The sequence below is a fragment of the Diaphorina citri genome, unplaced genomic scaffold (assembly GCF_000475195.1).
Source record: "Diaphorina citri unplaced genomic scaffold, Diaci psyllid genome assembly version 1.1 scaffold1155, whole genome shotgun sequence".
In the NCBI taxonomy this organism is placed as follows: Eukaryota; Metazoa; Arthropoda; class Insecta; order Hemiptera; family Psyllidae; genus Diaphorina; species Diaphorina citri.
The window spans coordinates 80,304-96,979 of NW_007378584.1; the positions used below are offsets into that span (position 1 = coordinate 80,304).

Consider the following 16,676-nt stretch of genomic DNA (forward strand, 5'->3'; position numbering starts at 1 on the left):
GGACCTTTTTTAGTTTTACCGTATTGGCAAACTTTTCACTAACTAGGTAACCTTTTTGTTTAATCAATCAGTGTTCCGAGCAAACTTTTCAAGCTTTACTAATGCCAATTTCTTGTAGGTCATTTTAAATTGTCTTTCATTATGATAGAAAGTTTGGACCACAGTGACAAGCTCATGACAGACCTGGGTTTGTTCTCATCCGAATCTGTCTTGCTGGATTTGGATTCACATTTGTCGTTTGAAAATATTCCGTCCTGGATTCACGATGATATTTTCTCTACCGACTTGGATAAATTAGGCACCCAACATGATAAGGATCATACGTATAGTCAACGCGCTGTGTCGAATATTGTGGAAGAATTAGGAGATAATGGTGCTGAAACCGATGGGGAAGTTGAAATGGATTGTACACCAACTATACCATTCAGGAGAAATGAGTGTGATATAGGTTCCGGAGATGCGAGATCGAAAGATGCGATGCTAGATGGAAATGAAAACGATGACAGATGTTGCAAAAGAGTTGCTTTTCCACAAGATACGATAAAGCATGATGGAGCATGATAGAAAGTTTGGACCACAGTGACAAGCTCATGACAGACCTGGGTTTGTTCTCGTCCGAATCTGTGTTGCTGGATTTGGATTCACATTTGTCGTTTGAAAACATTCCGTCCTGGATTCACGATGATATTTTCTCTACCGACTTGGATAAATTAGGCACCCAACATGATAAAGATCATACGTATAGTCAACGCGCTGTGTCGAATATTGTGGAAGAATTAGGAGATAATGGTACTGAAACCGGTGGGAAAGTTGAAATGGACTGTACACCAACTATACCATTCAGGAGAAATGATTGTGATATAGGTTCCGGAGATGCGAGATCAAAAGATGCGATGCTAGATGGAAATGAAAACGATGACAGATGTTGCAAAAGAGTTGCTTTTCCACAAGATACGATAAAGCATGATGGAGCTGGGGAAGTTGAAATGAACTGTACACCAACTATACCATTCAGGAGAAATGATTGTGATATAGGTTCCGGAGATGCGAGATCAAAAGATGCAATGCTCGATGAAAATGAAAACGATGACAGATGTTGCAAAAGAGTTGCTTTTCCACAAGATACGATAAAGCATGATGGAGACACTATAACACAATTGAATTAGCGACCGTCTCACATTGGACCTCTATGGACATAGAGGATCTCTATCATTTTTAATCTATTTGGGTTTGCAGCCGACTACGCGCTACTCAAATTCGCGCGTCTTCGCGTGCAGTGTGAGACAGGCCTAAATTTTATACTGCTCGAACAGAACTAAAGAATTCCTTTACCCCAGCAGTAGGCTACTGTTGTGGTCACATTCTCAAACAATTTTGAGAATTCCATATCTCAGCTAAAACTTGAACCCTCACCCTACGCCTTGACCACTACACCACCGAGTTAGATTCTTACCCTTGGCATCCTGAGGGAACTCCAGCATGAAGTCACCTTTACCATTGAACACTTGAATCCTGGAGTCTGCTATTATGATCTCGCCACCTGCACCTACTGTTATCGAGGACATGAGAGAGAAACAGCCTGGAGTACTGCCCTTCTTACCAACCTGCAAAATCAGAAGAGAATCATAAATGAAGGTTTTATCGTCCACTTTCCCAGCAATTAGATTTTTAATTATTTTCCGACTGTTATCGAGGACATGAGAGAGAAACAGCCTGGAGTACTACCCTTCTTACCAACCTGCAAAATCAGAAGAGAATCATAAATGAAGGTTTTATCGTCCACTTTCCCAGCAATTAGATTTTTAATTATTGATTTTTTGAAGAGGTTCGATAATGATAACTGTAGGTACTGCTAAAAAGGTCTTATCGTTCCGAAAGCGGAGAGAGAAGGAAGACAGGATAGGAGAAAGCCAGCTGTTCCAAAAACGAACCTTATCTGTTTAGGTCGTTTAGGATAAAGTTTGCCCCGGGCGGGAATCGAACCCGCGACCTAGCGCTTACAAGGCAGGCTTGCTAATAATAATAAAGGTGCCTCGAAAGCGCTTTTGCATCACTTTAAGACACATTCTTTAACATCCATGCCTATTCGGGAACGAAAAAGTTCAATTAGAAAATCTCCGCTTAGGCCGGAATTCAAACCCAGCACCTCCTGGTTGAGTGTCAGTGGTTACTGAACTACTAATCTTACCTGGAACAGTAGTTTGCCTCGCGTATCGAATACAAATACACAGGCAGGACCATTATCTGCTATCAGGATGTGTCCATATGTAGGGTCTACAGCCACGTCAGTAGGCTCTATGAAGTCTGCATGTGTGAAACTGGGTCTGAAATTTGACATGAATTAGTAGAGAGACCTATTGTAAGTACAAATCACTTTGGTAAATTAATTTCCCATAATCATGTCCCCTAGGTTTCTTTTATTATACCTGGAACAGTAGTTTGCCCCGTGTATCGAATACAAATACACAAGCAGGACCATTATCTGCTATCAGGATGTGTCCATATGTAGGGTCTACAGCCACGTCAGTAGGCTCTATGAAGTCTGCATGAGTGAAACTGGATACGGTGTCTCCTTCACTGGTTATCCTGGAAATCAGATATAAGTAGATATTAGAACCGAATAGAAGTAAATCTCAAATTCTTTGTGGTAATGCGGAGCTTTTTCCCAACTTTTGTGGATATCACAACATTACTAAGTGCCTCCTTTGCAATCAATTTCAATAATCTTTTTACACTGGTAATGTCGTCACTGGTCGCTACTCGCAGTAGATACTCAATTGTCCTCACGAGGCTGAGTGCACCACTCCTTTGCAATCAATTTCAATATTTCAATAATCTTTTTACACTGGTAATGTCGTCACTGGTCGCTACTCGCAGTAGATACTCAATTGTCCTCACGAGGCTGAGTGCACCCCGACTTTCAAGCACAGAGCCGAAAAAACTTCGACCCCGATTCGAACCCGGGTCCTTCGACGTGCAAGCCTACTGTAATACCCACTCGAGCATGGAGATTACTTTGTGTTTCTTACAATGAATGAATAAATAATTAATGGAAGGGCAGGAATGGAAAAAGGCAGAGGCTTCTGATACCGGCCACTCATGCTCACCACTAGGCCTGTCAGACAGTAACGTGAATTCTTTTCAATTGTGTCTCACTCAGATCATCTGACTCAGAAAGTACTCAGACCGCTGGGAGGTTATTGCGGTTGGACTTACTTGGTGACATCCTTGCTCCTCCAGTTGACCACAATTAGCCCTGTCTTGTTCTTCAACTCCGCCTCTGTATCGTCAATATGAATGGTAGCAATCCCAGTGCAGGATTTACCAAGGAGGGCCGGGTGCTCTAGATGCCTTACAAACCGGAGATCACTGTCTAGAACTTTGATGCGAGAATTACCCGTGTCTAACACGTATACCTGAGGAGAGATTGAGATGGGAAATGGGTTAACGGCAGCGAATACATGTTGTTAAGATCGTTCATAATGATGTTTGGGAAAAATAAAGAGGAGATGTTTCTGTGACGATAGTTAGTTTATGACTGACTTTATTTAAGAAGTTCCATTACAGAAATCTACTGGCCACAATGTTGTAAACAATACAACATTATTACTTCATTATTGAGCTAGAATCATAAGCATACTTTTTTTGTTTTTGTTCTATTATTATTTATTTTGCAGCGTGCAGATATTACAGATAACAAGAACGCCTTTGTTGTTAGAAAGGCAGTCCGGACATTACAAATAGCAATCAAAAACAACTTTGTGGTTTGAAAGGTACTCATTATGCATTTGAAATGCATTACCATGATTGGATCCAACGCACAACCGATTTAAAAATGGAAATTTCATCACGAAGAAATTTTCATATACATCGTTTTATTACGTAAATTTATTTATTATTATCATTATTATTATTATTATTATTATTTCAAGATCATAATAAAAAAATGTACATATCTATAATTTCATTGGACTCTATCAAAATGTAAATTTCATCACTACAGAAAATTCATAACAGAACATAACCTATTAGGTACCTACCTAGAATCTATATACAGGGTGGTCAATCGTTATTGTGCCCTCAACTCGTGAGGTCAAAAGAGTTGAAAATAGAAGTAGAGAGCAGAGATATAGTTCTGCTATCAACTACATCACAACATGATCTAGTTGTAGTTGTAGTTACGAGTTCATCCAATATTGTAAGAGAATTATAACAAAACAGTGATGAAATTGAGGGGAAAAAAAATCACATACAAAAACATGCCTTTTTGAAAGAGGTTTGACGGAATAACATCAGAGTTCTTATCGTCCCGAAATTGAAGAGCGAAGGATGAGAGGATAGCAGAAAGCCAGCCGTTCCGGGAACGAACTGTATCTGTCCATGATAAATTTTGCCCCGGAAAGGAATTAAATCCGCGACCTATTGCGTACAAGACAGGCGCTACTTTTGAGGCTAACTAGAGTAACTAGGCTGACGCTACTTTTCAGGCTAATTAGGCTGACTTACGCTCCCATTTATTTGATGGGATTTAACCAATACAATACGACATAGCGTGTGAACCTGCCTTGAAAGTTTTAAAAGTAAAGACGATTTTTACTTTTTTGTTATATTTTAATTTTAAGTATTCCTACGACAGTACCTACTTGAAACTTGAATATGTATATGTACTGACGAACCGTATCTACTTTAATTTACATTCCATCACGAAAAGAAAATGGCAGAATGATGATTCATACCAAACGGACAAATGAGATTTGCCTTAGGAAGAAACTCACGTCCCCAAGACCCAAGAAGAAGACCTCACGAATAACAATAGACTCGGAATGGACTAAGACGAAAATAATAGGTCCATAACCATTTAATAGTTAGGTTTACAGAGATAAGTGCTTAATGAGTAGGTTATAGATTCATATTGAGGAAACAAAATCTCTTTGATGATGTGTTAAACACCGCAAAAGTTATGGGTCAGCTTAAGACTTAGCAGTCCCATGGTAATAATTAAGACTCTGTAGTACTGTTCAGTACAAGTTATTGCTCAGGACTGTCAGCTTAGTGTTAAACACCGCAAAAGTTATGGGTCCTAAAGTGATGCCTCTCTTTGATTTTTTGATAAACCGCGTTATAGGGTAGCCAATCTCGCCATACACACGTTATGGTCGCTGACACTCTAGTAGTTCTTAGAAGCGAATAAAAACACTGTAAGAAAATCAGACTTTACTAACTAACTTTTTGTCTGCCTCGGTAGCGTAGTGGTCAAGACGCTCGCCTGGTAAACAGGAGGGCGTGGGTTCGATCCCAGCCGAGGCATGGAATTTTATCCTCATTTATTTGAGATTTTGACCACAAAATAATGGAGCTCTGTGGTAGAAAATGCCTCCGGCGTTAACTTCGCCTAGTGGTTACCTTCCACTCAGGAGTCTATTATTATTACTACAACTTTTAACTACCTAAATAACTGTCCAAAAAAGAAGTTACTTTTTTATCACTCTCTATCGGCCCTAGCTATGAAAGAAGTGTTTTATCGTCGCGCCGTTTTTATTTCATAGCAAATGAAACAACTGCTAGATCAGATTCGTTTAGTCTGACACCCGTATTTATGAACAAAAATTCTCGGTCTCAGATCAGTCTTAAACAAATTTTGGCCAATCAGATGTTTGGAATTGATGCTTGAGCACTTACTGAGAGCCAGCATTTTGTTCATAAATATGGGTCTGAGTTGCAGCATGCCCATCCCGTAATAAGCACTTCATCAGATGAGCGAAAAGAGACACAATACGTACTTCTCAGAGTCACAGTTGGAACACTCTGTCAAAGGAACAATCTTTCGCTTTTTTGGCCCAGTTCGTTGTTTCTTCTTGGCTCTGAAACCACTTTTTCCGACGTCTTATTTTGGCCGCAGTTCCATTGCTATCACTTAGATGACACTCTGACACCGACAGCATAGATAAATTAAAAACAAGATGCACATGTTTATAGGAAGCGACAATAGATACTGCGAGTGCAATGAACGAAGTAATTGAAAACACATCTCTCGACAATATCTGCACCACAGAAAAACATGTCTCTGTTCACAGTCAGAGTGGGACATAGCGAAACATGGGTGGTAGTCCTAACCCGAGCCAGAGCAGCCAGGGATTTCTCTACTTGGCGTATCACATCACTACTCACGTCACATGATAGGAACGCGTTCTCTCTCGGATCTGACAGAATGGCTGGCCGTCTTCCTGGAAAGAGTAACCCAGACTTACCTTTGAGACTGAGCGTGGACAGACTAGGGAACGTGGTGGTAGTCCTAACCCGTGCCAGAGCAGCCAGGGATTTCTCTACTTGGCGTATCACATCACTACTCACGTCACATGATAGGAACGCGTTCTCTCTCGGATCTGACAGAGAACTAACCGAGTCTAATTTCTGCGCCAAGTTCGAGATTCGAGCCGTTATACTGCGCACCTCTACTTGATATTGTAGATCTTCGCATTCACTTTGAACCTGGAGAAGTAAAGGAGAAGGTTTAGCGGAGATTGGAGCTATAGGCTGTATCGAAAAGTGATTTTAAACTCGGTTTCAGTTTAACTCTGGGATTAAGCAAATCTGATTGGTTGATATTTAAAAATTCCAAAAAAATTTAGCCAATCAGATTGGTTTAGCGGAGATTGGAGCTATAGGCTGTATCGAAAAGTGAGTTTAAACTCGGTTTCAGTTTAACTCTGGGATTAAGCAAATCTGATTGGTTGATATTTAAAAATTCCAAAAAAATTTAGCCAATCAGATTCCACCGAGATTAAAACTTAAACGGAGTTTAAATTCACTTGGGCCAGCTTAGTTAGCTTGGTTGGTAGCGCGTCTGCGTTGTAAGCGCTAGGCCGCGGGTTCGCTTCCCGCCCGGAGCGGATTTTATCCTAACCGGATTAGGTTCGTTCTCGGAACGGCTGGCTTTCTCCTATCCTGCCTTCCTTCTCTGCTTAGCAGTTTCAGTTCCCTGCATCACAAAACAGAAACTAGCTCAGCACAGCACGATAATTATTGAGTACAAAGATGGAAGAAACTTGGACTCAATTTTTCTAAATATCTACTGTATTTATTTCAACTAATTGGGACCGAGGGTAGTTGAAATAATCGAAACTTGAAATAATTGAAATTCCGTATAAAACAATGAAAAAAGGTCTGGACTCAATTTTTCTAAATATCTATCGCATTTATTTCAACTAATTGGGACCGAGGGTAGTTGAAATAATCGAAACTTGAAATAATTGAAATTCCGTATAAAACAATGAAAAAAGGTTGATAAATACCCTATTTTGAACTGATTTTGGGGTTGAAATGATAGAGAGTTGATATAATGGAGGTTGAAACAATCGAGGTTCTAATGTACTCTATTTTCAAGAAGCACCTAACGGAGCACTGCCAGTCCGGTGGTAACGCGCTTGCTTGCCATGCAGAAGGTCCCGGGTTCGAATCCCACCATCGACAAAAATTTGTACTCGTTTTTCGATTGGTTTAAACTCTGGGATTAAGCAAATCTGATTGGTTGATATTTAAAAATTCCAAAAAATTTTAGCCAATCAGATTGCATCGAGATTTTTTTTTTTTTTGAAGAGGTTTGAGAGAGGGAACTGTAACTGCTATAGACCTCCCGAAATCGAAGAGAGAAGGAAGGCAGGATAGGAGAAAGCCAGCCGTTCCGAGAACGAACATTATCCCAGCAGGATGAAATCCGCCCCGGGCGGAAATCGAACCCGCGGCCTAGCGCTTACAAGGCAGACGCGCTACCAACTAACCTAACTAGGCTGGCTTGCATCGAGATTAAAACTTAAACGGAGTTTAAATTCACTTGGGCCAGCTTAGTAGCTTAGTTAGCTTGGTTGGTAGCGCGTCTGCGTTGTAAGCGCTAGGCCACGGGTTCGCTTCCCGCCCGGAGCGGATTTTATCCTAAACGGATCCGCTTGGTAGCGCTAGCGTCAGTTACATTCTTAGCCAGTTCTTACCTTCTCAGTCTCCGCCTGTATGAGTGCTATCTGTTCTTCCAGTACTTTCCGTTTGGTAGCGCTAGCGTCAGTTACATTCTTGGCCAGTTCTTCATGTGTGCGGCTCATGATATCTGATATCTGGAGGAATGTTTTCTCCAGGGCGTCCAGACAGGATTGCTTGGCGTTCTCCAGACGGTCTAGTTCCTGCGTTACCGTGTCCTGAGCCGCTTTTAACTAGAATAGAGAGACGGGGAGGTTTAATTAATTAATAAAATAACAATAAAATTAAAAGTTAAGAAAAAAAAATAAATCTAAAAGCATTTGATGGATCGGCAAAATAGCAATCAAATCAAAAAATCTCAAATTCTGTCTGGTGAAGCAGAGCTTTTGTGGATATTACAGCATTACTAAGTGCCTCCTTTACAATCAATTTCCAGATTTCAATAATCTTTTTACACTGGTAATGCCGCCACTGGTCGGTACTCGATTAAAGCAGCTACTTAATTGTCCTCACGAGGCTGAGTGTACCCCGAAATCCAAGCACAGAGCCGAAAAAAACTTCGACCCCGCCGGGAATCGAACCCGGGACCTCCGGAGTGCAAACCTAGTGTGGTACCTACGGAGGTTGCTGAAAAAACTAATAGTGTATTTTGATCTCATGCTTTTCTTACCTTGGAGACACATTCATTAGCTTTGTACAGAAGTAACTTAATTGTCCTCAAGAGGCTGAGTGTACCCCGAAATCCAAGCACAGAGCAGAAAAAACTTGGACCCCGCCGGGAATCGAACCCGGGACCTCCGGAGTGCAAACCTAGTGTGATACCCACGGAGGTTGCTGAAAAAACTAATAGTGTATTTTGATCTCATGCTTTTCTTACCTTGGAGACACATTCATTAGCTTTGTACAGAAGTATTTCCGACATTCGCTTGATAGCTATAGAGAAGGGTATGATGGTATGTTCTGAATCGCCGGATGTAGACGAATGATTGGAACCCCCTGTACATTGTAGACAGAATACTGTATCGCATGTCTCGCAGAATAGAAGCTCCTGGAACGAAAAATAAAGAAAACAGTTAAAGTTACTAAAATGTTTGTAAATATGTACATTAAAAAAAAAGTAAAGAACATTTGGGTTAACGAAAATCTGTTTAAGTTTGGAGATAAATGAGGAAATCGAGGAATAGACCTTATGCAATCGGAAAACAGTTAAAGTTACTAAAATGTTTGTAAATATGTACATAAAAAGAAAAAGTAAAGAACATTTGGGCCAGCCTACTTAGCTTAGTTGGTAGTGCGTCTGCCTTGTAAGCGCTAGGCCGCGGGTTCGATTCCCGCCCGGGGCGGATTTTATCCTGATGGGATAATGTTCGTTCTCGGAACGGCTGGGTTTCTTCTATCCTGTGTTCCTTCTCTCTTCGATTTCGGGAGGGTAAGACCATAGCAGTTACAGTTCCCTCTGTCAAACCTCTTAAAAAAAAAAAAAAAAAATTTGGGTTAACGAAACTCTGTTTAAGTTTGGAGATAAATGAGGAAATCGAGGAATAGACCTTATGCAATCATGTAATAGATGAGGTTTTAAACTAGGGGAAAATCAACCATTTATTTTGCAGCGTGCAGATATTACAGATAACAAGAACGCCTTTGTTGTTAGAAAGGCAGTCCAGACATTACAAATAGCAATCAAACACAACTTTGTGGTTTGAAAGGTATTACAACTCATTATGCATTTGAAGTGCATTACCATGATTGGATGCAACGCACAACCGATTTAAAAATGGAAATTTCATCACGACGAAATTTTCATATACATCGTTTTATTACGTAAATTTATCATTTTTTTTTTAAGATCATAATAAAAAAAAAATGTACATAAATCTATAATTTCATTGGACTCTATCAAAATGTAAATTTCATCACTACAGAAAATTCATAACAGGACATAACCTATTAGGTACCTACCTACCTAGAATCTAAAAAAAAAAAAAAAAAAAATGTTGTAAGAAAATGCCATATGTAATACATGTACTTTATTTGTCTTCTGAAGAATCTGTTGTAAGAAAATGCCATATGTAATACATGTACTTTATTTGTCTTCTGAAGAATCTGTTGTAAGAAAATGCCATATGTAATACATGTACTTTATTTGTCTTCTGAAGAATCTGTTGTAAGAAAATGCCATATGTAATACATGTACTTTATTTGTCTTCTGAAGAATCTGTTGTAAGAAAATGCCATATGTAATACATGTACTTTATTTGTCTTCTGAAGAATCTGTTGTAAGAAAATGCCATATGTAATACATGTACTTTATTTGTCTTCTGAAGAATCTGTTGTAAGAAAATGCCATATGTAATACATGTACTTTATTTGTCTTCTGAAGAATCTGTTGTAAGAAAATGCCATATGTAATACATGTACTTTATTTGTCTTCTGAAGAATCTGTTGTAAGAAAATGCCATATGTAATACATGTACTTTATTTGTCTTCTGAAGAATCTGTTGTAAGAAAATGCCATATGTAATACATGTACTTTATTTGTCTTCTGAAGAATCTGTTGTAAGAAAATGCCATATGTAATACATGTACTTTATTTGTCTTCTGAAGAATCTGTTGTAAGAAAATGCCATATGTAATACATGTACTTTATTTGTCTTCTGAAGAATCTGTTGTAAGAAAATGCCATATGTAATACATGTACTTTGCACTTTTAATGTGTTTTACTTGATTCTATTGAAGCCAGCCTAGTTAGCTTAGTTGGTAGTGCGTCTGCCTTGTAAGCGCTAGGCCGCGGGTTCGATTCCCGCCCGGGGCGGATTTTATCCTGCTGGGATAATGTTCGTTCTCGGAACGGCTGGCTTTCTCCTATCCTGTCCTCCTTCTCTCTTCGATTTCGGGACGATAAGACCATAGCAGTTACAGTTCCCTCTGTCAAACCTGTTAAAAAAAAAATAATAATAATAAAAAAATGATATATTGGGTAATAAGAGTGTGATTGCTGGGTAATATTCATAGGTATTGGTAAGTAACTTTAACATATTGGTAGCTATTTGATTTCCAGTTACGCCACCAGAGGAGATTCGTGAGATGCTAATCATCTTACTGATTAGCCAAACATGCAATGTGCTGGTGCTAGCACTGCTAACAAACTGTTAGGTAATCAACCAATATGCCTATAGTTCATCCAGATCAATGTGACAGCAATGAGTCATGAACCCAAAATGAAGGAACCAATCAGATTGCAGGAAATCCTCACATTGTTGCAATTCAGGTAAAGGTCTATTTTTGATAAACTCTCTCTTTTAAAATGCAGAGGTAGCTCTAAGTTCAGAGGTTGGATTCCAGAACAGGTAAGGTGATATCCGCTTAACCTGACTCTGTTTCACTGTCGGAGGAAGCACTGTGCAATGTAGCTTCCCCTTTTAAAGATTTTCTACCATTGCATATGTGACATGTTTGGCAACAATGTCTATTTTTTTGCTGCCACATTGATCTGGACACACTATAGGTGAAGACAGAATACTTGGAATAGACCAATTTCTAGATGACGAGAGAATGACTTACTCTAAACATAACTAGAAGAGATCATGTATCATAATACCCAATATCCAATACGTACATAATTATGTAGTTAGATTTTACTATACGTACGAACAGTAGATATAAGGTATAAGCAGTATAAATAAACACTATTATTTTATTGTTCCTCACTTTATTATTTCAAGAAAGTGATTTTCTTTGTCACTTGAATTCAAGTGAAGTGTATCCTTGAGTTTGAGTGCATCAAATATTGGAAAGTCCTCCCTGTGGACTTTTTTGTCGATAAAATGAAAATGCTCGACACGATGACCAACATTTTGTGTGTTGTACCATAGTCTCCGTATTTTGAATATGTAACAGATCACCTGTTACATTTTTCACCAGAAAATGATTCGCGGTTTAGTTTGCTAGAGTTTACACGAAACATATTCAACTTACGAGATATGGATTTACGAGCATGTGAATAATATTGAGATACATACATACGAGTATCAACATGATTATTTTTGGGGTTGATTTTTAACAAAATTTCGTATAGAAAAGACGTTTATTTTAAAAAGGGCCTTAGTAGGGTTATACCTTTTTATATGAAAGCCTCCAATTACGTCCTTTATCAAATCATCATGTTTAAGCACATTATTGCTATTTCAACTGGAATTGTTTGGAATGGTCGAGCGTATCCGATAAGCATAAATCATGTACTGGCATATCATTACAACTCATCAGTGCCATTACAACTCTAATTACAACTATCATTGCAAGTGATCATTACATTTACACTTCAGTCGATCGACATGGCCTGCAACCCATGTAAAGTATTCACCTGGAAGTCCTGGAACCCGTATTAAAGTATGTACCTACTTATGTAGGTATAGCTGGTACCTCGTAGAAGCTCAACCCGTCCTTCGGGGCTGACCAGCCCCTACACCTAAGCCTCAGTTTGGGCTTTTTGTGTGTGGGGACTAGCTGGTACCTAAGTAAGATGACAGAATTTTGGTAGAAATTTCCGCCTCTATCGGGATTCGAATCCAGCATTTCCGGGTTGAGAGTCAGTGCTTCCAACCACTCAGCCACAGAGGCGGACAATTCATGATTTAGATTTTTGTAGAGTCGTAGGTGTCACTGCTAATGATGGTTGGTTATTGTTCACCTTCTTGCTGGATGTCTCAGTAACTTTGTGAAGGTCCATATTGATAGAGAGAGGAAAAATAAGTGAAGTGTTACATTTATTTTCCCTCTCTCTCTCTCTTGGTCAACCTCTTTCTCCGAGATCTGCTCCAGTTCTGTGTATATTGTGACGTCACCGGATTATTTGGACACTTCAGCATTATCATCATCGTTATCCTTCTCAGTAAGATGACAGAACTTTGGTAGAAATATCCGCCTCTATCGGGATTCGAATCCAGCACTTCCGGGTTGAGAGTCAGTGCTTCCAACCACTCAGCCACAGAGGCGGACAATTCATGATTCAGATTTTTGTAGAGTCGTAGGTGTCACTGCTAATGATGGTTGGTTATTGTTCACCTTCTTGATGGATGTCTCAGTAACTTTGTGAAGGTCCATATTGATAGAGAGAGGAAAAATAAGTGAAGTGTTACATTTATTTTCCATCTCTCTCTCTTGGTCAACTTCTTTCTCCGAGATCTGCTCCAGTTCTGTGTATATTGTGACGTCACCGGATTATTTGGACACTTCAGCATTATCATCATCGTTATCCTCATCACTAGCATCATCTGTGACGTCACTACAGTGTGCCTGCCATGAAGCACTGGAATCCAAATCAATCAAAATAAGAAATTAGAAGGGGGAAAATTAACTTTGTAGATAAATAGCTATTTCATGGATTAATATGATTTTTTATACCCGCAGTCTAACCAAGAATAGGGCAACAAACCAAAAGTCGCTCACCAATATATTCGGTATCGCCTGATCGTACGGACTGTGGGGTCGGTCTGGTAACTGAACCGGTAGGGGCACCAAATGTAGGACCACATTGGCTTCGTAGTCCGAATCCATTTCCATACTGGAGGAGAAAGATCCGCTACTCATGGAGAGGGAGGGGTGTTGGTCCGGCTGAACTTCGGCCGAGTAGGGGGCCATGGCTAGGTAGAAGAGCACAGAGAAAAGAAAACTCATTATGGCAAAAGCAAAAGGTGAGTTCGGTGCGATGATTTCCCCTCAAAAAGGTCATGTATGAATTCGGTGCGGTTTTAAAAAGGTCATATATGAATTCGGTGCGGTTTTAAAAAGGTCATATATGAATTCGGTGCGGTAGGTACCTACATAGTTTAAGATAAAATACAATTTTTACGAAAAATCGTACATAGCCCTCATTATGAGGTCGTGGTTGGAGAAAAACGAAGATCTTGATTTTCAAACGGGTCATTTGAACCTAAACTTCATGAGAAAACTTAAAAAAAAGTCCAAGAAAAAAATAAATAAATAAAATAACTAAATAAAAAAAAATCTGCAAAACAGGTTAAAGAAGAAAGTATTTTCATAATATTCCAACCTTATTGGGGCTATTTTAAAACCATAAAAAATACGCTTGATGGTTGAAAATCATTTGGGTTTTCTTGAAAGTTTAGAAATAAGTAAGTATACCTACCTACCGTCTAGCCACGAAAAATCAAAGATAAACAAAAATTGATAATTGTATTTATTAATGAACAAAGTATTATTGTACATACTTACCTTGCAAAAAACTATGCACCACCATAGGAGAAGGAAACTCGTGGAAAGTTCCAATGAAGCTAAATATCAATTCTCTATCAAAACTTTTGTAGATACATCCCTAGATGGTAGATAGGTAGGATAACAGTTGCTGACGTTGTTATTTCTGGTTGCTATGGCAACCGTATCAGTCCCTACCTGGTAAACCATAGCGGTTGTCTGAGATTTCCTTCAGACCTTTTCAACTTTGGACTGGGGTTCGAATCCCAGTAGTGACATAAAAAATTGAGTCAAAGGAAAGCCATTTGTATGGGGGAGGAATTTTTCAAAGTGTTAAGCATAAATGCTCGTCACAAATGTCGTTCCCTGCTTAACATAATACTCTAAATTTTATACCTCGACCTTAACTCGAACCACCAACCTTCAGATTCAAAATTCATCGAGCTTACCACTACACCACTGAGGTTTGTAGCCATTTGTATGTTTCTTCTCCTTCTCTGTGGTTGAGAGTATTGGCCGGAAGTGCTGGGTTCGGGCTCCGTACGGGGCAGAAATTTTCTGGCCAAACTTGCACGTTCATAGACAATAGGTATACATGGGGGCTTTATTTTGGCGATCTTGTTCTGTAGACGTGCAAATTGCCTTGTTGCTAAATTTGTTTGTTTTTTTTTTATTTTTTTTTTAAGAGGTTTGACAGAGGGAACTGTAACTGCTATGGTCTTATCGTCCCGAAATCGAAGAGAGAAGGAAGGAAGAGTACCTAAAGCGCCCATTAGGTATACAAAAAGCCATCCCAAAGCCATACTCCAAAAGATAGAGCTGAAATTATCGAAGAAAAAGATCCAAATCAGAAATTCCTTCCTCTGCAAGATATCCATTAGAAACACCTAACAAAAAAGCTACTGAAGATCGCCCAGATCTTCAAACTCAGTTAGGAACCAGCTTAACTCCATACAGAAACAGCCCAATCTGAGTCTTAGAGCCCAAATAGCCCTAAAAGTTGGGTTAAGTTTATACGAATCTTATGGATCTTGTTCTAAACTAAACTATCTATTCATCTAAAGAGTTTAAAGTTAAAGGGACCTCTGCGTTAAAATAGACCCGAAAACGTTTCCTTTTTTCTGGAAATAAGAAATCTGATGACTACCTACTCCTACCACGGACCTGTTTTGATCTAATTTGCAGCACTACCCAGGGATCATCCAGAAAGCTACCACTACTACATGTGGCACAACTTTTTCTCTCACATTGACATTCAACCGGAGAATGTGCATATATTGGATGGCAATGCTCCCGATCTACATGCAGAATGTGTGCAATATGAGAAGGATATCAAGGAAGCTGGTGGCATACATCTATTCGTAGGAGGTATGTACTAAACCTACAAATAGGTACGTAAGTAGGTATAGGATAATATGTACCTAAAGGATTTTTTTTAAAGAGGTTTGACAGAGGGAACTGTAACTGCTATGGTCTTATCGTCCCGAAATCGAAGAGAGAAGGAAGACAGGCTTACAGAATCATCAATCTACTCTAAACATAACTAGAAGAGATCATGTATCATGATTCCTCCGAAATTTCTCCGTATTTTGAATATGTAACAGATCACCTGTTACATTTTTCACCAGAAAATGATTCCCGGTTTAGTTTGCTAGAGTTTACACGAAACAAGTTCCACTTACGAGATATGGCTTTGCGGACATGTTGTGAATAATTGAGATACAACATATCAACATGATTATTTTTGGGGCTGATTTTCAACAACTTTTCGCATTAGAGAAGCCGCTTTACACAAGAAGGGCTTCAGTAGGGTTATACCTTTTTATATAAAAACCTCACATTACGTAAACTCGATGCTTCATCAAATGATCAAGTATGAAAATTATAATAATGTCCTTTAATTGGCATAATGTACCCAGCACATTCTTGCTATTTCAACTGGAATTGTTTAGAATAGTCGAGCGGATCCGATTAGCATAAATCATGTACTGGCATATCATTACAACTCTCATTACAAGTGATCATTATCATTACAACTATCACTGCAAGTCATCATTACATCTCGAGTGCATAATATATCATTATCATAAGTGCATTCAGTGTATTGCATATCAAATGCACAAGACTTGCAGTTTCTGTAGATTCGCAGAAAATAACTCCATCCTTTAGGGCTGTTTGCCCCTACACCTAAGCCTCGGAGTGGGCTTTCTTGTGTATGAGAGTTCTGTAGGTTCATCTCTCGATACAGGGATTCGAACCCGGGTCTGCATAGCAGGCGCGTTACCACTGAGCTAACCGTGCCCCCGATCGGCTGAAGTAGGTACTTACCTGTGACCAACCTCAGTGGTGTAGTGGTTAGCGCGGTGGACTTCGGATCTGGACGTTGGTGGTTCAAGTCCAAGTTAAAGCATACAATTTAGCGTAATTTATTAATCTGAGGACGACATTTTTGTGACAAGCCTTTATGCTTTACAATTTTTTTTTTTTTTTTTTTTAGA

The 16,676-nt window shown here is 39.2% G+C and overlaps 2 protein-coding genes across 2 annotated transcripts; both read right to left on the reverse strand.

Moving 5' to 3' along the window:
- Positions 1–1,394: 1,394 nt before the first annotated feature.
- Positions 1,395–13,068, reverse strand: LOC103514493 (tripartite motif-containing protein 2-like). The gene is made up of 7 exons (XM_026827447.1): positions 13,030–13,068; positions 8,846–9,112; positions 7,986–8,201; positions 6,249–6,489; positions 3,217–3,463; positions 2,427–2,586; positions 1,395–1,604 (listed from the first exon to the last, which is right to left on the reverse strand). The coding sequence occupies exons 1-7, from the start codon at positions 13,066–13,068 to the stop codon at positions 1,410–1,412; spliced, it is 1,365 nt and encodes a 454-aa protein (XP_026683248.1). The 3' UTR covers positions 1,395–1,409.
- Positions 13,069–13,185: 117 nt separating this feature from the next.
- LOC113469603 lies at positions 13,186–14,247 on the reverse strand. Its single transcript, XM_026827448.1, has 3 exons — positions 14,200–14,247; positions 13,400–13,607; positions 13,186–13,273 (listed from the first exon to the last, which is right to left on the reverse strand). Exons 1-3 carry the CDS (start codon positions 14,222–14,224, stop codon positions 13,186–13,188), a joined length of 321 nt encoding a protein of 106 aa, XP_026683249.1. The 5' UTR covers positions 14,225–14,247.
- Positions 14,248–16,676: the final 2,429 nt, after the last annotated feature.